Genomic DNA, 26,808 nt, shown 5'->3' with positions numbered 1-26,808 from the left:
AGTCAAAAAACCTTGAGTTCTAGACTCAGGCTTTGCCTGAGGGCAGTTGTGTTCCTTCAAAAAGTGACTGGCGCTTCCCAGCCTCGGTGTCCACAGGCACAAACTAGGGGCTGGGAACCAGGATCCTTTTCAGGACTTAATGTCAAAACCTGGGCCATTCAGTAAGGAATGATTTGTAGCAGTGTTCTGCATGCATACTATGCAATACTGCAGAAAAACTGGGTTTTAAAACTCCAGAGAGTCCTACACATGAATCCAGAGACTCCCAGTGGGGTCGACTCTTCCCAGGTACGCTTTTGGGTACCTTAGGATCTTCACCTTCTGATTTTCTATAAGGGTTATCCCCTTTTCTCTAAGGTATCCCTTTCAGCTTTTTTTTTTTTTTTCTCCCTTTCAGCTTCTTGAAGACAACAGCTAAAATAATCAGCGTAGAAAGTTCAGAGCTTGCACTGCTCTTCTGCATGGGTCTTTGGAAGGATGAGGACCACAGAGAAAAAGGAAAACAAACAGATTTCTTCTTATCTAACTGGATCGTTTGCTATAAATGATCAAAGCGTATTTGTGGTTCAAAAGCACTAGGGGATACTTCCATTTTAACCAATGAGGAAAAAGACCTCCTAAATGTGACTGTATCTACTCCACAGAGGTCCACTTCCCGTTTCTAAATATAGACGAAAAATACGTAGCCCAACTTCCAGTTAATCTTCAAATCACAAGAAACTGAATAAGGATTTATTCTCTAAACATTACTGAGTGCCTGTGTTCAACACACTAGAAGGAAAGAAGGCTAGTCAAACGTGATCCTTGCCCTTGGTAATTTCCATCTAACGAAAAGAAATATGCATTTAAAGTAGTTTTGTGATGAGTAATATATAACTGCTGCACTGTTCCACCACAGGCAGGCTTCAGATGACCAGAAGGAGAGCTTGCCAGTGACAATAGCTGCAGGGAATGGAGTGAGTTGCCTTGCAGGGTAGTGAGGTCCCTGTCACTGTGAGTGTAAATAAAGAAGCTAAATGATCATGAGGCAAACAAAGGTCTAATAAGACATTCTTTTAAGATTTATAAGCAATCTCTACACCCAACATGGGGCTCAAACCCACAACCCCAAGATCAAGAGTTGCATGCTCCACTGACTGAGACAGCCAACTCCCCCAAGACACTTCTGAACTTGTAAAAAGTAGAGAAGATTCTAAAATTCCCATTTATCACTAGATTTTAAGTTTCTAATTAGCATATTAAGTTATGTAAGCTTAAAAATTTTTTTTTAATCTTTATTTATTTTTGAGAGAGAGACAGAGTGCGAGCAGGGGAGGAGCAGAGAAAGAGGGAGACATAGAATCTGAAGCAGGCTCCAGGCCCTGAGCTGTCAGCACAGAGCCCGACATGGGACTCGAACCCACGAACTGTGATATCATGACCTGAGCCGAAGTCGGATGCTCAAACGACTGAGCCACCCAGACGCCCCAAGTGGTACAAGCGTTTAAAATAAGACCACCCTAGGGGTACCTGGGTGGCTCAAGTCGGTTAAGCATCCAACTCTTTTTTTTTTTTTTTTAATTTTTTTTTTTTTTTTAACGTTTATTTTATTTTTGAGACAGAGAGAGACAGAGCATGGACGGGGGAGGGTCAGAGAGAGGGAGACACAGAATCTGAAACAGGCTCCAGGCTCTGAGCTGTCAGCACAGAGCCTGACGCGGGGCTCGAACTCACGGACCGCGAGATCGTGACCTGAGCCGAAGTCGGCCGCTTAACCGACTGAGCCACCCAGGTGCCCCAAGCATCCAACTCTTGATCTCAGCTCACGTCTTGATCTCAGGGTGGTGAGTCCAAGCCCTGCATTGGGCTCTGTGCTAAGTGTGAAACCTACTTAAAAAAGAAAATCTTTAGGGGCATCTGGGTGGCTCAGTCAGTTAAGCGTCCAACTTCAGCTCAGGTCATGATCTCATGGTCTGTGAGTTTGAGCCCCACTCTGGGCTCTGTGCTGACAGCTCAGAGCCTGGAGCCTGCTTTGGATTCTGTATCTCACTCTGCCCCTCCCCAACTTGCACTCTCTCTTGCTCTCAAAAATAAGCACTAAAAATAAATAAAAGGGGTGCCTGGGTGGCTCAGTCAGTTAAGCGGCCAACTTCGGCTCAGGTCATGATCTCGCGGTCCATGAGTTTGAGCCCCACGTTGGGCTCTGTGCTGACAGCTCAGGGCCTGGAGCCTGTTTCGGATTCTGTGTCTCCCTCTCTCTGACCCTCCCCTGTTCATGCTCTGTCTCTCCCTGTCTCAAAAATAAATAAAACGTTAAAAAAAAAAAATTTTTTTTAATAAATAAATAAAATTAAAAATCTTTAAAATAAGACTACTCTGAACATTAATATTCCATGGAACCATCTCCCTATTTAGGAAAAACTGGTTCCACAGGTTATCCGATTTCTTTTATTGATTTGCATGTGCAATATTGGATGAGGGAAAGAGGAACATGGAAAAAAGGAGGGCCATTAAAGCTAAAACAAACTTGAACAATAAGAACACAAGAACCCATCTCACATCAGCCAAGGCCATCTCCTTCCCACACTGAATACAAACATGACTTCCTCTCTTGCCTATATGTAATTAGCTGCATGTAAAATACTTAAAGACCTGAGTGTGAAATCTTAGTACATTTAGGAAATCAACTTCCAGTATAGCTTTTACATAATCTTGAGGGGACTCTATCTCTATGGACTTTTACTGGCATGGCACCATGTATATCTAGGTGCTTAAAGAATCCGGAAGGAACAGAATCCCATTTTTGGAGTGCCCACTACATGCCTGGCACACTTTATTAAGGTCAGCACAATGACCTAATAAAGACTGGAGACTAGAGAAACTCTGTAAGCTTGCTCTCACAAATTAACAGAACTTTATGCCTCTGAAATCCTCCACTTACACAGGGGAATTTTCAGTTCCTCCCACATCTGGATCAAAACTCAGTATGATTAATTAGTAAATACAGCTGAAGGCCTCATATCCAGTTTTACAGTTTCTCATTTTAATTAGAAAATATAACTCTTGATCAAAACTCATGTATGACCAAAGCACAGTGCCCTCTATTAGGACATCAGTGGAGGATGATGTGAGTTGGAAAAGTGAGCAAGAAAGCACACCACACCTCCTCTTTACAAAGGATAAGTATGTAATATAAAAGCAATATAAATAAGTGTCACTATGTAACTGGAAAGGATGCCATGCTCCAAAAAAGAATGAGAATCAAAATTAATTTGCTGGGGTAAAATTTACATTGACCTCAAAATTAATGGTAACACAAAAGTTTAATGTGACAAAGAAAGAGATATAAACAAAAAAAGTTTCTGTATTTTAAAAACTACAATGCACAGACAATTTAAGTCAAAATAGAGAAGTGAAAAAAATCATTTTTGCTCTGAGATAAGCTCTACCAGAGGAGAAATGCTAGCCTTTCCAAATTATACAAATTCCATAATGCTTATCATATGGCAGGGGGAAAAAGGTTTAAAAAAAAAAAAAAATGGCCCTCAGAAAGCTCAATTTCTTGCTATAGAAAAGGGAAGAACTTGTTTTCACCTGGACTATCCAGGGGTGGATGTGAGCAGCTGAGGAGTTCAGCATCCTTAAAGCCAGAGGCAGCCTCCCAGATTCATCCCAGGCCAAGGCAGGCAGAGGAGCCCCCATTGGCCCCCACTGCGGCTCACCCCACATCCGTTCATGGGCTAACACCCGTTAACTGAGGGACACCTGCTGGCCTGCAACACGCCTGGGCCACCTCCACACATCAAGGTCCAGCTTTTCAGTTTTCAGAATTGAAGTCCTCATTAATTATTAACTTCAGACTCACATGAAGGCACTGGCAAAGTTCTATTTAATTACCGTCTATAACAAGATACCCACCCCCCTGCAAAAATGTTCAGGTTAATAATAACTAATTTTGACAAAGACATATGGAAAAGGCACCTGCATGCTATGTGTGAAGGTATAAATGACCACGACCTCTCCAACAGTTGTTGTATTCATTGATGATAAATAACATTTCTATGAATAATTTTTAAAATTCCCCTTCTTCCATTAAAATCAGGATTCTGAAGAGACACCTGCACTCCCATGCTCGCTGCAGCATTACTCACAATAGCCAAGATATGGAAACAACCCAAATGTCCACGGACCAACGGATAAAGAAAATGTGGTCTATACCTATGACATTATTTAGTCTCTAAAAAGGAAATCTTCAAAGTTGCAACATGGATGAACCTCAAGGACATTATGCTAAATGAAATAAGCCAGTCCATTTATAATGTGTTACCCAAAATAGTCAAACTCACAGAAACGGAGAATAGAATGGTAGTTGCCAGGGGCTGGGAGATGTTCAATGGGTATAAAGTTTCAGTTAGGCAAGATGGATAAGCTCTGGAGTCCTGCTGTACAACAGACCCATAGGTAACAATACTGTATTATGCACTTAAACATGTCTGAAGAGGGCAGATGTCATATTATGTTCTTACTGGAAAAAGGGGGAGGGGGACACAAGGAAACTTTTGAGGTGCTGGATATGTCTATTACCTTGATTGTAGGGATGGTCTCATGGGTGTATGCATATGTCCAAACTCATCGGGTTGAATATTTGCATTAACCAAGCATGGTGTTTTGTATACCCACTATACTTTAATAAAGCTGATTTAAAAAAAAAAAAAAAAAGTCACTTCCTGGGGTGCCTGGGTGGCTCAGTGGTTAAGCGGCTGACTTCAGCTCAGGTCATGATCTCATGGTTCTTGAGTTCAAGCCCCACGCTGCGCTCTCTGCTGTCAGCGCAGAGCCCGCTTCGGATCTTCTGTCTCTCTCTCTCTCTGCCTCTCCCTTGCTCATGCTCTCTCTCTCAAAAACAAACAAACATCAAAAAAAAAAAAAAAAAGTCCCTTTCTTTTCGTCCTTCAGAAGCATTTCCACGAGGGAATGATGATATTCACCACAGTATTACCTGGAATACGGAAAAACTGAGAAACAACTCAATGTCCATCAATGGAATCCAATTAAATAATCACAGCAGTACTCACTGACCTTCTCTTAAATTATAGCCAATAAGCCATAGAAAAGAATGAAGTAGAGCTATATGAGCCAATAGAGGAAAATCTGAGATTTGTTAAGTTTAAAAGAAAAAGCATAATGTGTTTCACAAGATTCATTTTATGTTCATTCAAAAGACACACACACACGTTTCTATCTTCATTCCAAATTTTCTAGAAGGAGAATTGTTAACAGCAATTACCGATCACCTTAAGGACAGGGCATGACAGGACAGTTAGGGAGACTAAAGGTTTTTTTCACATCATGCTGTACTAGTATGTGCTTCTTTCTAAACCACCAGTGTATATTTGTTTGTCTGCTTTTCTAAAGGGGTTATTATCAATTTAAAGAGCTTATAGGCCATTTGTCACTTTTTAAATATTTTCCCAAGTGTGTGTGCGTGTGTGTATTTCCCCACACCCCCAACCCATAAAACAGGATTTATATACCATACTGTTTACTGTGATTAAATCTGGTAAGTGAATTGGGGGTGGGTGGGAATTCCCTTTTTTTAAATGTATACATTTATATAGTCTACCTTGCAAAAAATACATGCATATTAATTCCCATTATGTGTGCGTGCGCATGCATGCATACACATATATTTAAAAAAAAAATTTTAAGTAAGCTCTATGCCCAATGTGGGGCTTTGGGCTTGAACTCATGACCCTGAGATCAAGAGCTGCATGCTCTACCAACTAAGCCAGCCAGGTGCCCCACGGTTGTATATTATTATTACTTTTTTTAAGTTTATTTTATTTATGTATTTATTTAGAGAAAGAAAGGCACAGAGAAAAAAGGAGAGAGAGCGAATCTGAAGTAGGCTCCGTGCTGTCAGCACACAGCCTGATGCAGGGCTCAATCTCAAAAACCCATGAGATCATCCACGAACGGCAATCAGCTGGACACTTAACCAACTGAGCCACCCAGGCGCCCCAGCCCACCACTGTATATTTTTATAACAAGATCTTTATAACAATTAATATTCGCTGAAGAAAACTAACATTTAAAGGAGAAAAAGACTCAAGTATCTAGCCTCACACATCAAAAGGTTATATACCTAGTCACTGGAGACCCTGAGCAACTGTAGAAGGAACTCAGGGGTCAGCCTGTGAGCAGCACTGACCCCTGGGGACAAAGAGGGACCCCAAATTCACACACACAGCAACAGACACATGACACAACATTTGGGAAGCTACTACATGCCTGACACAGTATGTGTATTGAGTTTCTGTTGGTGTCTGACTCACCCTTTCTAGGGATTTACAGACTTAGATGTGTGTGTATACAAGACAAGTTTCTGGAAGAATACACAAAAACTGCTGCAGTCCTCTGGGGAGGGGGGACTCTGAGGTGCTGGGATTTATATGCTGAACAGTTTGATTTTTCTGAAATGCACGTAGGCACCAAGAGACGTAACTAACAGCAAGCCCCGGGGCGATCCTGGTGCAGTCTGAACATCTTCAAGGAGGCTCTAGAAGTCGGTTTTTACAAAGAAATTGCCACACACACACACACACACACACACACACACACACACACACACACACACACACACTGGTGCTCCTGCATTTCCAGCTGCCAGCTAGACACCCCTACCTAGAGGTCACCACAAAATCAACGAATCCCAAACTAAATTCCTTATCTTACTCCAAAACCTATTCCTTCTCCTTGTGTTTTCCTCCTTGAATTACTGTTTCCCCAAATGGAAACTTCAGTCTTCCCTGGTTCATCCTTCTTCCTCATCCTCTGGAGCTAACAGGTCTCCATATGCTGTCCCTCCTACAAACACACACAAACAAAAAACTTCCAAATCAGACTGTGTGCTGCCTTACAGCTCCAGCCCTTTCTCTCTGTCTCTCAGTGCTCAGACTCTACAGCAGCCTCCAAACTGGCCTCCCTGCCCCTGGTCTCTCCCTTCTTTAGGCCATCTTCCACTCCCTCAACCGACTTGCTTCACCTCCAAACTCCTTATCAGGACACTTCCTACCTTTTTAGGCTCTTCTCCCCAGTATGGCCACCAGAACTTCCAGGCCTTCTCAAGAACCCTAATCCTGCCCGGGCAGGCCTGTGTCTGGAGGACCTTCTCACTCAGCCTTTGAGAGCTCAAGTGTTACCTCCTCGATCAACTTCCCAGACACGACATTCCTTTGGCTCCTCTTCAGTGCTTCTGAACCGCTCTGGTCCAGTCCTGCTTCCCGCCTAGCAGTCAACCCCAGAGCCATTACCTGCCTCCAGGCCTCCTCATTCGGACTCGGCTCTCCTGGCTTCATTCGGCTGTGTGCCCAGATCCAGGATGCAGCACAGAAATGCCTCTTTAGGAAGGGACCCTCAGATCACTGGTGTACATCTATCCACACCCACGTCCACATGGTGATAAAAATGGCGATTATATGCCTTAAAATGAGCTCAGTACCAGGATCCAAGGAGAGGGACACCCACACACTGTGGGTCAAAATGTCAGAACAAGAAAGGAGGGCAATTTGGCCCAAGAGCTAGAGATGTCCATCAGAGGTAAAGATGGCTATTCTACTTTGTCAAATGCAGCCTAAGGAGATAAGTCTGCACATGCACTGAGATACGGCTACAAGAAAATATCCATGGTGAACATGTAGGTTTTTTTAAAGCCAAGGCTTAGAAGTATTTCAAAAGTGGAATACCTTATTATCTTAAATTTTAAGGTCTGCACCATGTGTATGATCTTCTACAATATTGATAAGGATACAGCAAGGTTGCTTGAAAAAAAGCCATGACTAAGTTAGGAAGATCACCAGTATCAAAGCTAAAGAAAAAGCCCTCTATCTCTTCTATTTATTGACAAGAAATATATTCATACCCCCAAATAATTCTCACTGTACTCTAAAGACGTAAAAGGAGGGAGAGGGGCATCTGGGTGGCTCAGTCAGTTAAGCGTCTGACTCTTCATTTCAGCTCAGGTCACAGTCTCCCCATTAGTGGGTCTGAGACCTGTGTCGGGCTCTGCACTGACAGCGTGGAACCTGCTTGGGATCTTCTCTCTCCCTCTCTCTCTGCCCCTCCCCACACTCTCTCCCCCCCCAAAAAAATTAATAAATAAACATTGAAAAAATAAATAAATAAGGGTGCCCGGGTGGCTCAGTCGGTTAAGTGTTCGACTTCGGCTCAGGTCATGATCTCGCGGTTTGTGAGTTCAAGCCCCACTTCAGGCTCTGTGTCGACAGCTCAGAGCCTGGAGCTTGCTTTACATTCTGTGTCTCCCCCCTCTCTCTGCCCCTCCCTGCTCATGCTCTGTCTCTGTCTCTCCTTAATAAATAAATGTTAAAAAAAATCAAAAAGAAAAAAAAATAAATAAAAGGAGGGAGAAAATATGGATGATGACATAAAATTATTCAAAAGGGAAAATGGTCTACGGTCTTACTTCTGCAAACTTTGCAGGCATTTAAAACTGTTACTCATAGTTAAGGAGTGTCCCATTTGCCCTGTCAACCCCTTCTTGGTTAGGACATGGGAGTGAAAGTGCAGGGAACAGATCCTGCCTCTGTGTCCTAGAGTATAAAGTTTTCATTTTTCTTCATCTTTTCGGAAGCGCTCATACCTGCTTTCCTAGAAATGAGAGCATTCCTTTCGATGCCATCGTCTGTTGCTCTCGGTTTCTGGAGCACAGCTTTATTAGGCCAGTGTTTCACAAGGATGGCTTTTTCATTTCATTTCCTCTTTGTCCCTTTGCCCTTTACTGCTCTGAAGAGAGATAATGAAAACCATCTGACTTCTTTCCCCAAGACTCTTACTTTTGACACCCTCTCCAGGCACTACTTTCAAGCAATTATAAGGTAAAGGAGAAGAGAGAAAAAAGGGAAGGACTTGCTTTATCTAATTCAGCCATTAAATTCTTTCCCCTTCCAGTAAAAATTCTGAACAACTCCGTGACTCTGAGTACATCTAAGAAAATCGGGACAATGCTGGGAAGCTCAAAGAATAGTTGATAGCATTCCCCAAACAAGATTAAATATCTTGAAATAAAAGTTTAGTTATTAAGTTTACTCCCCAAAGGGGAGGTCTTCAAATATTTGCTGAGTGGAAAAAACAAATAAATGAGGTTGAATCTTTCCTTATTGGCAAGGTCCAAATGCCAATGAAAGTAGTTCACTCTACAGAAGTTTGTTTGTTACAGTCTTAAAGAGAACGATAGAGTGTGGATGTGTTTACATGCAACTCTAATACCAAAATTTTATTTTTTATTTATTCATTTATGTATTTATCTTTGATGGAGGGGCTGGTGTTTAAGAACAAACACTGCTCTATAAATATATAAGCACTGGGAATGTCTTCCCCTGTGCTGGGGTTCTGATAAAAAAGGCACAGAACCAATACAGGGGTACCTCACTTTCAAGGACCACTACTCATGAAAATCCAGATATCTCAAACATATTAGAGGTGACTATTTGGTTAATAAAGAATTTATATCAAACAGGGTAAACTCCTGATGCACATTTAAAGTACTGTAACTATGGATAATGATTACCCTGGCTAATGGACCTGGGAATTAGCCTAACATGGAGAAAGGCTTCCATAATCTACTGCTTTTTTTCCTGAACTGTTGAGATCTTTCAGATAAGTATTGGTATTGTTCACAGAACTTTTTTTTTTTTTTTTTTTTTTGAGAGAGAGTGAGCATGTGAGCCAGGGACAGGGGCAGAAGGGAGGAGAGAGAGAGAGGGAGAGACAGAGAGACAGAGAATCTTAAGCAGGTTCCATGCTCAGCCCAGAGCCTGACACAGGGCTCAATCCCATGAACGCTGGAATAAGGCCTGAGCTGAAATTAAGAGTTGGATATTTAACCGACTGAGCCACCCAGGTGCCCGTATTGACAGACTTTTAAAGTTGAAGTGAAAAAAATGAAAACAAATGGATTTCACAAAGAATTTTACACATTCACAGAAAACCTACTGTACGTCAACCTAGGGTAACTTTATGAGGTCCTATATTCTTTCAGAATTACCAATATAATAAACTCTGAAACAAAGTATGGGAATTTACAGCTGTTTGGAAAAGTACATGGGGGGGGGCATAAAAATCACCTATAGCTCCACCCCCTCTAACAGCAGCAAACACAGTCGGGGGTGAGTATGCGCCAGACATATACATTGCCAAAGACCTGCTGCAAATTGCTTTCTTTACTCCACACAGCACGTTAGAGTCAGTGGACAAACACAGTGGTCATCTGATACTGTAAGGAAGAATCTTCAATTACCACATATTATTCCAGGATATGACTATACCATAATTTATTCTACCAGTCCTTTATCGCTGGGCATTCAGGCTGCTTCCAATTTTTCACTACTATAATTAACATGATAATGCTACCTTTGCACATAAATCTGTAATCAACCCTAATTTTTCTCTTAGAATAAATTCTTAGGGGGGAAAAAAAAGAATAAATTCTTAGGGGGCACCTGGGTGGCTCAGTGGGTTGAGTATCCAACTTGAGCTCAAGTAATGATCTCATGGTTCATGAGTTCGAGCCCTGAGTCAGGCTTGTGGCTGTTAGCACAGAGCCCGCTTTGGATCCTCTGTCTCCCTCTCTCTCTGCTCCTCCCCTGCTTGTGCTCTCTCTCTCTCTCTCTCAAAAATAAATAAACCTTAAAAAAAAAAAAAAAGAATAAATTCTTAGAAGTGGAATCCCCTTGGTTAAAAGTTATGAACAGTTAAAACTTTTGAAGAAAATTTCCAAAATACCCTCTACCAGAATGGACGCTGATGAAGCCTCCCACAGAAATACATGAAGACCCTTCCCCAACCTCCACAGCAACGGGAGGTATTTTGGGTTTAGTCTTTGATTCCTAATACGGTTAGAAATGTTCTCCATGTTTACTGAACATTGTATTCTTTCTTTTTCAACTCATTTCAATAAGCTATTTGATGGAATTAACAGAGTAGCTTAAAGAATATCAGTTGGAATCCGACCTGAGTGGGGGCTTTACGTCTCCAGGCCCGTGTCCCATCTGGGCAGTGAGGATCATGGCACTTATCTTGGCAGGTTTCTAGAGGGATTCAACAAGAGCACGGGCAGGATTTAGCACAGGGTTGATGGCTTACTTAAGTACATAGTAAACCCTCAGTACGTATCATCTATCACTAATTATCATTAACAAATATTTGTTGACTACTACAAAGTGGGAGGCACTAAGCTAGGCACTGAGATACTACATTGAACAAGGCAGACATACCCCCAGCCGTCACGAAGTTTATGGCCTGTTGGGAATTAACCTTTTTTTTCTTTAATTTTAACTTTTCTTTTTTGTGTTGTGTTTGTCTTATTTTCTTCCTGATGCATTAGTGTTCTTTCCATATTATGGCTATTAACCTTTTGCCACAGACAGCAAATACACTCCCTGTTAGTTTCTCCATGTTGTGAAGTTGCTTCAGTTAAGTTGCTTCATAACTTATACTTATGAACCTTTATCTAAGAGGAAGAGACAGCTAAGGTAAATGAACCTAACTAAAATAAGAAAGGTCAACTCACACGTAACCTCACTGCTGGGAGGCACAAGAGAGTGTAGAGGAGGTGGTGTCTGAGAGCCCCACGCCCTGTCTACAGGAAGTGGCTCCACTTAACGCGGCCAGTTGCTGCCACATAGGAATCTGAATCCATGGTTGCCAACACTTCCCATTTTTTCAAGATAAGCCAGAAATCCTGACTTGTAGGTAAAATTTATATTTTACAATCCTAGCACGGGGGCCCCTGAATGGCTCAGCTGGATAACTATCTGACTTCGGTTCAGGTCATGATCTCACGGTTTGTGAGTTCGAGCCCTGCGTCGGGCTTTCTGCTCTCAATGCAGAGCCCACTTCAGATCCTGTCTCCCTTCCTCTCTGCCCCTCCCCAGCTCATGCTCTCTGTCTCAAAAATAAACACATGAAAAAACATTTTTAATTAAAAAAAATAAAATTCCTGCACAATTTTCAAAAGATAAATTACACAAGACAAAACAGCGTAGGCAAAATAGAGCACGTGCGTGCAGTCTGCTCCAGTTATTAGGCTATCGGCCTGTAGTCTCTGCTTTTCAGCCCTCCTTTTTCTATGTCTCAAAAGACTTTTTTTACTTTGAGATTAGAAAAATATCTGACTATAAGGAGAATGAGAAGACCAGCCACAGACTGGGCGAAAATATTTGCAAAATACACAATGTGATAAAGGGCTGGTATCCAAAATACACAGTACAAATAACTCTTAAAACTCAACAATAAGAAAACAAACAACCCAATTAAAAAATGGGCAAAAGACGAATAGAAATCTCACTAAAACAAACAAAAAAAACAAAACAAAACAACAAAAAACCCACCACAGATGCCAAATGAGAGTATGAAAAGACACTCGACATACGTCATCAGGGAAATGCAAATTAAAACAACAAGAAGACGGTTCCATACACCTATCAGAATGGCCAAAATCCAGAACACTGACAACATCAAATACTGGTGGGTGGGTGGAGCAACGGGAACTCTCGTACATTGCTGGTGGGAATACAAAATGGTACAGTCACTCCGGAAGGCAGTCGGGCAGTTTCTAAACACACTCTTACCATAAGATCCAGCAACCATGCGCCTCAGTATTTACCCAAATGAGCTGAAAACTTGTCCACACAAAACCTATAAACAGATGTTCAGAGCAGCTTTGTTCACAATTGTCAGAACTTGGAAGCAATCAAGATGTCCTTCAGTAAACGACCAGATAGAAAAACTATGGTACATCCAGACAATGAATATTATTCAGTGCTGAAAAGAACTGAGCTATCAAAGCCATGAAAAGTCATGGAAGAAACTTCAATGCATCTTACTAAGTGAAAGAAGCCAATCTGAAAAGGCTACATACTTTATGATTCTAACTACATGACATTCTTTCTGGGAAAGGCAAAACTATGGAGACAGTAAAAGGTTCAGGGGTCACTAGAGGCTGGGGGAGAGGAAGGGATGAACAGACAGAACACAAGATTTTCAGGGCAGTGAAACCACACTGTATGATATTATAATGGTGAATACAGGTCATTATACATTTCTCCAAACCCACAGAAGGTACACCACCAAGGGTGAAAACTAATGTAGACTATGGACTTCGGGGGATACTGATGTACCAATGCAAATTCATTGATTGTAATAAATGTACTCCATGCTGGTGGGGAATGGGAAGAAATCTCTGTACTTTCCACTCAATTTTGCTGTGAACCTAAAACTGCTCAAAAAAACAAAGTCTATAAAAAAAGTTGACATTATTTCTTCTAGTTAGTTTTTTTCCCCTGTTTAACTATCACTTACTTATTTGGAATTTTACTGAATATGGTCAAAGGCAGGGATGTAATTTTTTTTTTTTTTTTCAAATAGTTAACCAAGTATGCAGCACCCTTTACTGAATACTCCATCCTGTTCTTAATGACTGAGTACGCATTTGCCACCCCAGTCTGCCCAATACTCTGCCTCCACCTTCCCCCAGTAATTCTGTCACCCTGTGCCGCACCCACCTTAGGAACAATTCCTCTCCTGATTGTTCCGTGTGGTTCTGGTGAAACTGCACAGCAGAGACAGCTGGAGTCCTGGATAGAACTGGCATGGGTGACCCTGTTAGTGCAGCATCCCATGGTCATGGCCCAGGGACGGGCACATGACCCCAGCAGCACACACGGCGTCCTTCCTTAAGATTTTACATACTGACAGCAAGAAAGGTCATTTTCTTCCTTGACCTCTGCTGTAAAAATAGAAGCCTGGAACTGTCAACAACCACACCTCCTTTTCCTCTAAGCTGCAGAAAGGAAGCCCATCAGCAATAGGACAGAAAGGAGCCAACCCTGAGAAACAAGCAAAGTCAGGAGAGACAGGGCATTTGAGCCTCCTCTGGAGTCACCGAAGCCAGTTATCACCCCAAGGGTACTCCAGGTACTTGACAAAATAAATGCCTTTGTTTGTTTTTTGCTTAAACCAAGATGATTGATTTTCTTTCTCTTGAACTTGAAAAAGTCCTGATTTATACACAAAGCCTTTGTCTATATATTAAACTCATGCATAGTTGGGTCAGGTGTTAGGCTTTCTTTTCAGATCTACTGCTATTTCTATCTATTCTAGGGCTCAGATTACTCTTTAAAATTCTTGTATAAATCTATAAATACCTGATAGTACAAAACCAATCCTCCCCCAAACTCTTAGTTTTCAAAGTGTTCCTCGCTATTCTTGCCTGTTTATTATCCTGGATGCTCTTCAAAATCATTTTAACAAGTCACTCTCCCCCGTCAGAAAAAATTCACTGGGATTTTTCTTTGAATTACATTAATTAAAAAATTAACGAGTTGGTTTAACATCTTCAAGTATTCTATGTCACCACTGTAACGTTTTTCGTTTTCTTCATATTTCTGGCATTGTTTTAAATTATTTTGGGAGTTTTGATGCTGTAGTGAGTAAAGTCTTTTTCTTTTTTTAAATTATATCCTCTGTTACACAGCAAAGCTATGGACTTTTGTATGTTTATTTCATAATCGACCAATTTTCTAGTCCTACTTCACGGGCTAGAATTACCAAGATAAGGCCAAATAATATAAATAATTAACAGACAAATTTCATTTAAGCCTCCCTCAGTAAACTTATTTTCAATAAACATGTGTTATACATTTTGCCAGTATAAAGCAACATGGTAGTATCTTTCTTTCATTATAACAACGATGATGATGACTAAAATAAAATAAAAGCCACAACTCTAAGTATGTGGCTTCCCTCTAAACAAATTTTACAAAGAAGCCAGTAAAATACAGTAAGAAACAAAAATTCTTTAAATCAAACAGAAACCCACAACCCTAATAAAAAAAAAATAAAAATAAAATGTTGGTTCCTCCCCCCACCCTATTCCTAACTAGATAATTTTCTTAACAGAATAGCAAACAAAACAAAATAGAAACAATACATCTGATACTTTCATTGAGTGGCCAACCAGCATATCACAGGAAGACCTGTTTGCTGGATGTGCATAAAATTTAAAACATTTGATTATAAAAATGATCTGGACCCCATACTGTTTCATCAGGTTAAATCTCTCAGACCAAATTTATTTTAAATACAGTAGCTCTCTGTTTACCACCTAACTTCTCTTGAAAATCTGCGTAAGTCCTTAGCAGTCCCACCTCTCTGCAATGCACTGTGAAGTTCTTCGACACTATTTCTTCCACTCCAAAGTGAGGCCTGAGAGGACGGCTATTTTAAGAGTATTTCTAATATGTCTACACTGGGCCACACAGAACTTTATCACAATAATGCTTACTCACTAACCGTGTTAAAGACTCTCACTGAATTTATCCCTAATCCCTGAAAACAGTTTAGAATTCTTAAGAACTACAGACAAAATAGATCTATTAGCCTGCGAAATTAAAGCGTATGTATTATATACACTTTGCATACGTACACATTTTTTGGAAGACATGAGTACTTTGATAATTTTAAAAGGGCTTGTAATAGTAATAAAATAACATTGCGATTATTCTTCACTCACAGAAGATGAAATATGTAAGTATTGCCAGACTTTCATCTCTACACGCTAAAGCTTTAATAATGGTAAAAATATGCTATATCACCATACCAGACATGATTTAAAGCTTTTCTGGGGCGCCTGGGAGGCTCAATCGGTTAAGCCTCTGACTTTAGCTCAGGTCATGATCTCACTAGTTTGTGGGTTCGAGCTCTGCTTCGGGCTCTCTGCTATCAGTGTGGAGCCCGCTTTGGATCCTCAGTCTCTCTCTGGCCCTCCACTGCTTGGCATGCACGCACGCACATTCTCCCTCTCTCTCTCTCAAAAATAAATAAACGTAGGGGCGCCTGGGTGGCGCAGTCGGTTAAGCGTCTGACTTCAGCCAGGTCACGATCTCGCGGTCTGTGAGTTCGAGCCCCGCGTCAGGCTCTGGGCTGATGGCTCGGAGCCTGGAGCCTGTTTCCGATTCTGTGTCTCCCTCTCTCTCTCTGCCCCTCCCCCGTTCATGCTCTGTCTCTCTCTGTCCCAAAAATAAAAAAAAAAAACAAAAACAAAAAAACGTTGAAAAAAAATAAATAAATAAACGTTAAAAAAATGTTTAACTTTCCTTTTGGTTTCATAACTCTGGACCATCATGTGCACACCCGTAGCTGTGCAGCATCCTTTGGATCAGCCTGGGGTCTGAATATGCCCTCTGGGGCTTTGCTATCAGCTCATTCTTACCTTGCCATTCTGACTGCCTCCCTTTCTCTCTTTTCAAGCTCCTATTCCACTTAATACAGGCATTAAAAAAAGTAAACTCACGAGAGCTTAAGGGCTCGGCTTCTCCAAAGAATCAAGCTCCCAGATCTGGTGCAAGGCTTTGAGAGCTACACAGACAGGACCAGAGTGCCCTGTGGAGGGGCCTCGCCTTGACAAAGCATCTTGCTTCTGTATGGTACTCCATATTTTTCAAAGAGCTCTTATCTATTCCCTCTTTCAATCACCTACAATAATTCTGTGAGGCAGGCTTGGCAGAAGTTACTCGAGCTAAAAGAATTTTTTCCTTCTTGGATGGAGAATAATTTCCCTAAGCTCACACAGAAAATCAACAGCAGAACCAAATCCGAAAAACAGGTCTCCTCACTGGAACACGCCAACCATTAGGATCAGAGAGGTAAACTTACTTTCAAATCCCAGCTAAAAGTTTTCCAGCTGAGTGACCTTTCAGAATTTACCAACTTCCCTCCGTCTCAGTGCCTGCATCTGTAAAACAGGGACGGTAATACCCACCCAGCAGCTCAGTGAGGCCCCCAGCCTGCTGCCTGGCACCTGGTACACTTTAGAGCCCTACTGACCCCAGGTTTCAGCTGCCTGGGGTCTTCATGAACTCACACACACACACAAAGGCGATGACAGGGTACCCAAACAGCAGTCACTTAATATGGCCCAATCCTTCTCAGACCTTGTTCACCTTCCTCATCTTACCTACATTCCCACAGACACTTATGGAAAGCAAAGATGTGCCAAGAACCATGCCAGAAGTTAGCTGGATCACTTAATCTTTGTTACATAAGGCACACATCCCATCTGGGATTCCAGCATCTGCTACTCTGAGCTTACTATTCTTCCTTTCCAGCAGCCTGACTCCCTTAGCCCTTGGCCCTTTGCCTGGAGCAAAAGCTAACTCCAAAGTGTTTCAACAAATAACCCAAGTATCACAAGAGTTCCACAGCACCTCTAATACCCACTAATTCCTTCATACCACAGATCAACAAACCACACCCACAGGCCAAACCCAGCCCATCCACTTCCTACTTCTGTACAGCTCACGAGGTAAGAATACCTTTACTTTTTTTTTTTTTAATATTTATTTTTGAGAGAGAGAGAGAGAGAGAGAGAACACAAGCAGGGGAAGAACAGAAAGAGAGGAAGAGAATCTTAAGCAGCCTCCAGGAGGCTGGGGCGGGGGGGGGGGGGGGGGTAGGGGGGGTGCTTAATCTCATGAACAGTGAGATCATGACCTGAGCTGAACACAAGAGTCAGATGTTCAACTGACTGACCTACCCAGGTGCCCCAGAATATTTTTACATTAAAAAAAATTTTTTAATGTTTATTTTTGAGAGAGAGAGAGAAAGCCGAGTGGGGAAAAGGCAAAAAGAGAGGGAGACACAGAATCCGAAGCAGGCTCCAGGCTGTTAGCACAGAGCCCGATGTGGGCCTCGAACCCACGAACTGCATGATCATGACCTGAGCTGAAGTCGGCTGCTTAACCATCAGAGCTACCCATACGTCCCTGTTTTTACATTTTTAAGTGGTTTCAAATCAAAAGATGAATAACATTTTGGGACAGGTATGAGTTAAATGCAATTCAAATAACCGTATACAGGGGCACCTGGGTGGCTCAGTCGGTTAAGTGTCCGACTTCGGCTCAGGTCACGATCTCGCGGTCCATGAGTTCGAGCCCCGAGTCGGGCTCTGGGCTGATGGCTCGGAGCCTGGAGCCTGCTTCCGATTCTGTGTCTCCCTCTCTCTCTGCCCCTCCCCCGTTCATGCTCTGTCTCTCTCTGTCTCAAAAATAAATAAACGTTAAAAAAAAATTTTTTTTAAACAAATAACCGTATACATACAAAGTGTTACTTGTATAGCCATGCTCATCCATTTACATATTTTCCATGGCTGCTTTCATGTAGTACAACAGCAGAGTTGAGTGGTTGAGACAAAGGCGTAGAACCAACAAAGCTTAAAGTATTTACTACCTTTACAGGAAAATGCTGCTGACCCCTGCTCTATATGTAAACTCTATAATATATCCAACAATAACTTGATAGATCAAGTCTACCAACTTACATCAAGTACTGCCGTGCACTACCTTGTCCATGACTTTGGGGGGGGGGGGGGTAAATAAATCTATACAGTTAGACTTACAGTTTTTATTTATTATTATTTTTTAGACATAATTTTTAGAAGTACTATAGTAACAATGGTCTCCTCAACATTTTCGGTGCTCCCATCCCAGTTCATATCAAAGAGTCAACTAAGGTCATACTTGTTACTTATTAAAAAGACTTACAGGCACCCAGGTGGTCAGTTAAGTGCCTGACTTTGGCTCAGGTCATGATCTCACCCTGCATCAGGTTCTGTGCATACAGCTCAGAGCCTGGAGCCTGCTTTGGATTCTGTGTTTCCCTCTCTCTCTCTGCCCTCCCCAGCTCGCTCGCTCTCTCTCTCTCTCTCTCTCTCAAAAATAAATATTTTTTAAAAATTTGAAAAAAACTTAGTGTTAAGTGCTATGTGCTTGCCTATACAATGACATTTAATTATAAACTAAAATTTAAAATACATATTTCAAGTAGCCATTAGGATGACACCTATCAAAAAAAAACAAAAACAAAATAATAGGTGTTGGCAAAGATATGGAGAAACTGGAACTCATCTTGCGCATTGCTGATGGGCATGTAAAATGGTGCAGCTGCTGTGGAAAACAGTATGGTAGTTCCTCAAAAAGTTAGATATAGATTTACCATATGATCAGCAATTTCACCTGAGGGTATATAGCCAAAAGAACCGAAAGCAGGGACTCAAACAGATACTTGTACACCCACGTTCATAATAGCATTATGAGCAATATTCCAAAGGGTAGAAGCAACCCAAGTGTCCATCAACAGATGAATGGATAAACAAAACATGGTATAATATGTGCAATGGAATATTATTAAGCAACTAAAAAGCAACTAAAAAAAATTCTAACATGTGCTACAACACAGATGATCCTTGAGGACTTTATGCTGAGTGAAATAAGCCAGGCACAAAAGGACAAATACTGTATGATTCTACTTTTCTTAAGGATCTAGAGTAATCAAGCTCCCTATCACTGACAGAAAGTAAAATGGTGGTTGCCAGGGACTGGGGGAGAATGGAGAATAGAAAGTTAGTATTTAATGGGTACAAAGTCTCAGTTGGGGAAGATGAAAAAGTTCTAGAGGTAGACAGTAGTGCTGATGACTGCACAGCAGTGTGAGCATACTTAATGCCAGTGAACTATATACACTTAAAAATGGTTAAAATGGTGGGGTGCCTGGATGGCTCAGTCAGTTAAGCATCTGACTCTTGATTTTGGCTCAGGTCATGATCTCAAAGTTCATGAGTTCGAGCCCCACCTCAGGCTCTATGCTGTCAGCATAGAGGCCGCTTTGGATCCTGTCTCCCTCTCTCTCTGCACCCCCCTTGCTGCCCCTCCCCACTCTCTGCCCCTCCCCCTCGTTCTCTCAAAAATAAACATTTAAAAAAATGGTTAAAATGGTAAATTTTAAAGTATGTGTATTTTAACATAAGTTTTAAAAATTTAGCTAACCAAAAGACTTGTCAATAAAATATGACATACCCAATACGATAGATATAAAAAGGAATGAAGGGGGCGCCTGGGTGGCTCAGTCGGTTAAGCGTCCGACTTCGGCTCAGGTCATGATCTCACGGTCTGTGAGTTCGAGCCCCGCGTCGGGCTCTGTGCTGACAGCCCAGAGCCTGGAGCCTGTTTCAGATTCTGTGTCTCCCTCTCTCTCTGCCCCTCCCCTGTTCACACTCTATCTCTGTCTCAGAAATAAATAAACGTTAAAAAAAAAAAAAAAAAAAAAAAGGAATGAAGTACTGATTTATGCTACAATATATAGATGAACTTTGAAATCACCAGTCACAAAAGACCACTTATTGTATGATTCCATTCATATGAAAGGTCCAGAACAGGTAAATCCACAGAGACAGAAGCAGATTATTGGCCGTCGGAGCCTAGGGGGGCGGGGGGAAGGGAAGTGACTTCTTAACGGGTATGGGGCTTATTTGGGGATAAAATGTTCTGAAACTACACAATGGCAATCATTATACAACACTATGAATTACGTGCCACTGAACTGTACTCTTAAAAATGTTAATGACGGTAAATTTATTTGTGCGTATTTTACCACTATTTTAAAAATAAAATAAAAAATTGCACTGTTCAGGGGCCCCTGGCTGGCTCAGCTGGTAGAGCATGTGACTCTTGATCTTGGGGTTGTGGGTTCGAGCCCCATGTTGGGTGCAGAGATTACTTAAAAATAAAATCTTTTTTTTTTTTTTTAATTTTTTTAACGTTTATTTATTTCTGACAGACAGAGAGAGACAGAGCATGAGCAGGGGAGGGGCAGAGACAGAGGGAGACACAGAATCCAAAGCAGGCTCCAGGCTCTGAGCTGTCAGCACGGAGCCCAACGCGGGGCTCGAACTCACAGACCGCGAGATCACGACCTGAGCTGAAGTCGGACGCTCAACCGACTGAGCCACCCAGGCGCCCCAAAAATAAAATCTTTAAAAAAAAAAATGCACTGTTCAAAAAAAAAATTGCCAACAGCTCACTTAGACAGCAAATAGCTAAACAGCAAAGACACATCACTGAGAACTAGGCCCTAGCCTACTACTAACACAGCAGTATGTGTTATGTCACATAAATGCTATTAGTCTGGCCAAAAAGGGGGGGGGGGGCATTTTCTTAATAAATGTAATTCTCTGGTTATTTCTTGACACAAATTTGGAAAACTATTATATTGTTAATAGGAAGATTTCATCACGTCCTGGAATTAGATTAGAGCACTACTTCATGTCACACACAGACGAGAACAGTTTGATTTTAGGTGCTATATATAGGAGTTCACGCCAGTAAGAAATGAGCTACACACTGGAACACTGGAGAGAAGGCGTGAAGGTGATCTCCTGACAGGAGGCAGCCCAGGGCCCCAGTTCATGTCTCAGCCGTTTGCCCCCAGACCTGTCCACAGAAGGGAGAGGGTTCTTCCTCCAAAAAAAAAAAAAAGCATCAGGGAAACGCTAGCTTCAAGTAGAAACAAACGCCAAACGCATTTAGAAGCAAAGGAACATGAAGGTTGTTGCTCTGCAGCTCTATCTCACTGTAACTCACTTCCAATATTTAAAATCAAACTGGCAGTCTCGCACTTTCAATAGGGACAGCTCAGTTGAGAATTTAAGTCAGAAGACATGGTCTTCAAGGGTTGTCACGTTAACCACATAAAACTAATGTAATAAAAGCCAACCTGACAGATTCTTGGCAGCAAAATTATTTGTAAACACATATATCATGAGCTCAGATTAAGAATAGAAGCTTTTGGGGCGCCTGGCTGGCTCAGTCGGTTAAGTGTCCGACTTCGGCTCAGGTCATGATCTCACGGTTTGTGGGTTCGAGCCCCATGTCGGGCTCTGTGCTGACAGCTCGGGGCCTGGAGCCTGCTTCAGATTGTGTGTCTCCCTCTCTCTCTGCCCCTCCCCCACTTGTGCTCTGTCTCTATCAAAAATAAATAAAAATGTAAAAAAAAATTAAAAAAAAAAGAACAGAAGCTTTTATTTTGGTTGTATTCAAGGGAAGAAGGAGTAAAGTAAAAACACTAAAAATAAGCAATATGAGAAACCAAAGTTACAAGAATAACTAAAGCTAATAAATGCAATTAAGAAAAAGAGGCAGATGCCCAGCTAAGGGGAAGGGACCCTTTACCACCATCTAGGACAGAGGCAATACAGAAAGCAGGCAACAATGAGATGCCCTCTAAATGGTTACTACAGAAAAAGAAAAGGAAAACAAAAAAGCAAAACAAGCTCCTCCTGCCAAACTTGAAGGTCAGGATCCCTACCTTAATTGTTTAAACTTGAGGGGGAAAAATTAAATTCACCAGCAGCAGAGGAAATAAAACAGTGTTTGTCAAACACTGAGAAGTGCGTCTCAAACCAGGTCTGCGGATACTTCTCCCAGTCTATACACTCTCTGTGAGAATTTTTAAATTGTGTGTTTTCATTTTAATATTACCCTAAAAACATTAGCATAAGCCTGTTCTGGATCATCCAGACGCTTCCCTGGAAACAGAGAGCTGCCCAGGGATTTCCCGACCCACGTGTGCTGTTGTGCCTACCACGAGGCTTAGGCCAAATAACAGGATGTTAATTGGTCTGTACCAATAGTCAAGAACAGAGTAAGAACTGATAAGTGCATAACGCACATATCCAACTAAAGGTCAAATGGCACCCCTGCACAGTTTTATTGTTTTCAGACTTGAGAAAAGTGGGGAGAGAACAGAGGAGTCAGGTGGCCAGGTAAAAAAGGCATTCCCAAATTCCCAATGCATTCCCAACACCACAGCAGATAATACTATAGTCGCAGTAAGTGTACCAAGTTGAGTAAAACATCATCTGCCCATAAAATTGATTTTAATTTTATCGGTTGTGTCATTTTATCTATATGTAATTTGTTAATCTGTCTTGTTTTTAAAATCTTTTAAGCATAAGAAATTCATCCTTGCGTGTATTCTTACATTACAATAAAAATAACTTAAACTAGGGGTGCCAAGAGGAGTCAACTGGGGAAGGACAGTCTTTTCCACAAATGGTGCTGAAGAAAGATTTGAATGGTCTTTTCTTCAAAGAAGATATACACATGACCACTAAGCAGAAAAGATACTCAACATCATAAGCCATTTGAGAAAAACAAATCAAAAGCATTTCAACCCATTAGGAGAGCTATTATGAAAAGGAAAAAGAAAAAAGAAACAGAAAATAACAAGTATTGGTGAGGATGTGGAAAAAAATCAGGACTTCCCTGTACTGCTGGTGGGAATATAAAATGATTTAGCTGTGGTGGAAAACAGTTTGGCAGTTCCCCAAAAAGTTAAACATAGAATTATCATATGATCCAGCAATTCCACTCCTAGGTATAAATCCAAAACAACTGAAAGCAGAAACTCAAGATACTTATACACCAATGTTCAAAGCATTAATCACAATAACCAACAGGTGGAAACACGGCAAATATCCATCAACAGATAAATGGATAAATGAGATATGGTATAACTATACTGCAGAGTATTAGCGTAAAAAGGAAATTCTGATACATACCACAACATGGATAAAACTTAAAAACATTACACTAAATGAAATAATAAGCCAGATAACTAAAGGACAACTATTGTATGATTCCCCTTATATGTGGTACCTAGAATAAGCAAATTCATAGAACAAGTAGAATAGAGGTTAGTTGTTACCTAACAACTGGGGGGGGCAGGGGTGGGGGGGATGGAGCATAACTGTTTAATGGGTATAGAGTTTCTAGTTGGGATGATGAGAAAGTTCTGGAAATGGATAATGGCAATGGTTGCACAACAATGTGAATGTATTTAATGCTACCGAACTGTATGCTTGAAAATAGTTAAAATGGTAAATTTTAGGGGCGCCTGGCTGGCTCAGTCAGAAGAGCATATGACTCTTGATCTCCGGATTATGAGCTGAAGCTACACATTGTGTGTAGAGATTACTTAAAAATAAAATCTTTAGGGGCACCTGGGTGGCTCAGTTTAAGTGTCCTACTCTTGACCTCGGCTCAGTCATGATCTCACGGTTCATGAGACTGAGCCCTGCGTTGGGCTCTGCACTGACATCACAGAGCCTGTTTGGGATTCTCTCTCTCCTTCTCTGCCTCTTCCCTGCTTCTGCTCTTTCTCTCTCAAAATAAATAAACTTTAAAAACAAAAAAATAAGGGGCGCCTGGGTGGCTCAGTGGATTAAGCATCCGACTTTGGCTCAGGTCATGATCTTTCATTTCATGAGTTTGGGCCCTGCATCAGGCTCTGTGCTGACAGCTCAGAGCCTGGAGCCTGCTTCAGATTCTGTGTCTCCCCCTGTCTCTGCCCCTCCCCTGCTTGTGCTCTCTCTCTCTCAAAACATGAATAAATGTTAAAAAAATTTTTTTAATATATATAAAATAAATAATAAAAATAAAAACAAAAAAATAAATAAAATCTTAAAAAAAAAGTAAATTGTATGCTATATATATTTTATCATACCACAAGAAAAACTTAACACCAGATATGTGCCAAAAATATTGTTTTGGTTTTCTTTTAATGTTTATTTATTTATTTTGAGAGAGAGAGAGAGAGAGCAGGGGAGGGTCAGAGAGAGAGGGAGAGAGAGAGAATCCCAAGCAGGCTCCACACTGTCAGCACAGAGCCTGATGTGGGGCTCAATCTCATGAACCATGAGATCATAGCCTGAGCCAAAATCAAGAGTCAGATGCTTTACCAACTAAGCCACCAGGCAGCCTTCCGTCAAAAATGAGAAAATTTGAGAGACACTGCTACAGTTAGAATTAAAAATTGAACTATTTATGTAATGTTTAAAAATACAGACATAATCAATATATATTGCTAGGAACATAAACACAGGAGCATAAAAACATAAATGAAAAGGACATATATCTACCTGTCTTGCAAGAGTGGTTACACCTGAGAAAGGAGGGAGGTATATGGGAGGCGTACCAAAGGATGTTCAAGTGTATCCAAAAAGTTGCATTCCTTAAAATTCAAAACGGAGGGAAGAAGGGGAAAAGGAGAGAGGCAGGAAAAAGAAAAAAGAAGTCAAATTTGTTAAATCCAGTAATCGGGTTCATTATGTTACTTTAGATCCTCTCCACACCTTTAAAGTAGTTAATAACAAAAATATGAAATGACTAAGAATCAAAAGTTACATAATGAGCCGCTCTACACAACAAATGAGCAGACGGCCCACTGACAGGCCGACTTACCATCAACAGAACCTTCTACTTCCCTCCTCTCTCTCCACAGATCTAAGATGCCATCAACAGCAATCAGAACTGCCAATCAGCATTCACTAGCCAGACTTACCTTGCACTCTGAGCACACAACTGGTCCTACGATTTTTGCCTGCCTCCCAACTGCCAGTTAAAGAAATGCTAGTTCCCATTAGCAGTAAAACTGCAGCCATTTTTACCAACGAACAAATAAATTCCCATCAGGCTAGCAATACAGTAAAGACTCTTTCATCATTACTTACTGCGAGTTATCTGAAAGCTGTCATTAATAAAAACTGAAAACAACTGCAACTTTTGCCAGTTATATCAAGACTGTACAAATATGATCAGGGTAGAAATAACCCTAGAGTCAGCCCCCACCCAACATATCCAGGCACACACACAGACCAGGTCTCTTCTCCTCCTTTGTAGCTGAAACACTATTTCTATTTCACTACTAACACTATTTCATACTGTGCAAGTATGGGAGATGTGAAAGCATACCGGGTCAAAATGAGACTAAGAACCAAACGGGGAAAACTCCTAGGTATCTACCCACAAGAACTGAAAATGCAGCCCACACAGAAACCTTTCCTAGCAGCATTATTCACAATAGCAGAAGAGTGGAAACAGCCCAAGTGTCCAGGACTGATGAATGAATAAATACAATGTGCTCTATCCGCACAATGCAATGTTACTCTGCCACATAAAGGAATGAAGCTCCAGCACCTGCTACAACATGGATGAACCTTGACAACATTATGCTAAGTGAAAGAGGACAGATACCACATATACTGTAGGATTCCATTTACAAGAAATGTGCAGAACAGGCAAATCTATAAGGACAGGAAATAGACTGCGGACAGCCTGGGGCTGGGGAGTTTTGGGGAAAGAGAGAGAATAACTGCTAATGGATATGCGGTTTCTTTGGGGGGGAATAATGAAAATGTTCTACTTAATTCTGGTGATGCCTGCACACAACTCTGGGAAAACACTAAAAACCATTTGAAGTGTACATCTCCAATGGATGAACTATATGATTGTATGATTTTTAGTTCAAAAAGGCTGCTATTTAAAAAAAAGGGGGGGGGGGGGGGGCAGGACAGGCTGCCATCACAGCCCTAAAAAGATTCTGCCTTAATTTGTATGCACATAAGAGGAATAGAAGAACCTGTAAGTCAATAAAAACATGTATACATCCAGTAAATTAATGACTTATACAAACCAAAATAAATCAAAACAACTTAACATTTTAGTTAGTACGTGGACTAAGGTAACAGGCAAATTGTTGCAGACCACATTACATTAGGACCCAAAGTGTCTAGAAATCCCAGGGTCACCACTTATCTGAGGCCATTCAGAACTTTTAATGTAAAAACTACCTAATACTTGAGTCCCAATAGCTTCTTACATGTCACTACAAAGTCCACAAATCTGTACCTGCCCATCTCAGCTCCCTCCTGGGCACTGCTGGTTTCACAAGACAAAGCATCCACAGAAGATAAAAACAAAAACAAACAAACAAACAAACAACAGAAACCTCTTTTTACCATTAACTTTCTTTTATTTATCTATTTATTTTTTATTTTTTTAATGTTTCTTTATTTTTGAGAGAGAGAGTGTGAGCAGGGGAGGGGCAGAGAGAGAGGGAAACACAGAATCCGAAACAAGC

At 41.2% G+C, this 26,808-nt stretch overlaps 1 protein-coding gene across 5 annotated transcripts in view; it reads right to left on the bottom strand.

Annotated features, from left to right (window-relative positions):
• The window catches only part of TENT4B (terminal nucleotidyltransferase 4B), a 76,550-nt gene that overhangs the window by 22,587 nt on the left and 27,155 nt on the right, over nucleotides 1–26,808 (bottom strand). Inside the window, exons 1-2 of one of the 5 annotated variants that reach the window (XM_078438622.1) lie at nucleotides 13,560–13,697; nucleotides 11,008–11,084 (exon numbers count right to left, since the gene is read on the bottom strand). The exons of the other annotated variants lie outside the window; for them this stretch is intronic. Of the exons in view, the coding sequence (XP_078294748.1) occupies nucleotides 11,008–11,084; nucleotides 13,560–13,682 (200 nt within the window). The 5' untranslated portion in view covers nucleotides 13,683–13,697. Of the gene's footprint in view, nucleotides 1–11,007; nucleotides 11,085–13,559; nucleotides 13,698–26,808 lie in introns of those variants that run through there. 5 annotated transcript variants of the gene reach the window in all.

This window comes from Panthera onca, chromosome E2, assembly GCF_046562875.1.
Source record: "Panthera onca isolate mPanOnc1 chromosome E2, mPanOnc1 haplotype 2, whole genome shotgun sequence".
Taxonomy (NCBI): Eukaryota; Metazoa; Chordata; class Mammalia; order Carnivora; family Felidae; genus Panthera; species Panthera onca.
Note: the sequence above shows the minus strand (reverse complement) of the source record. Positions and strands in the feature narration are given on the sequence as shown.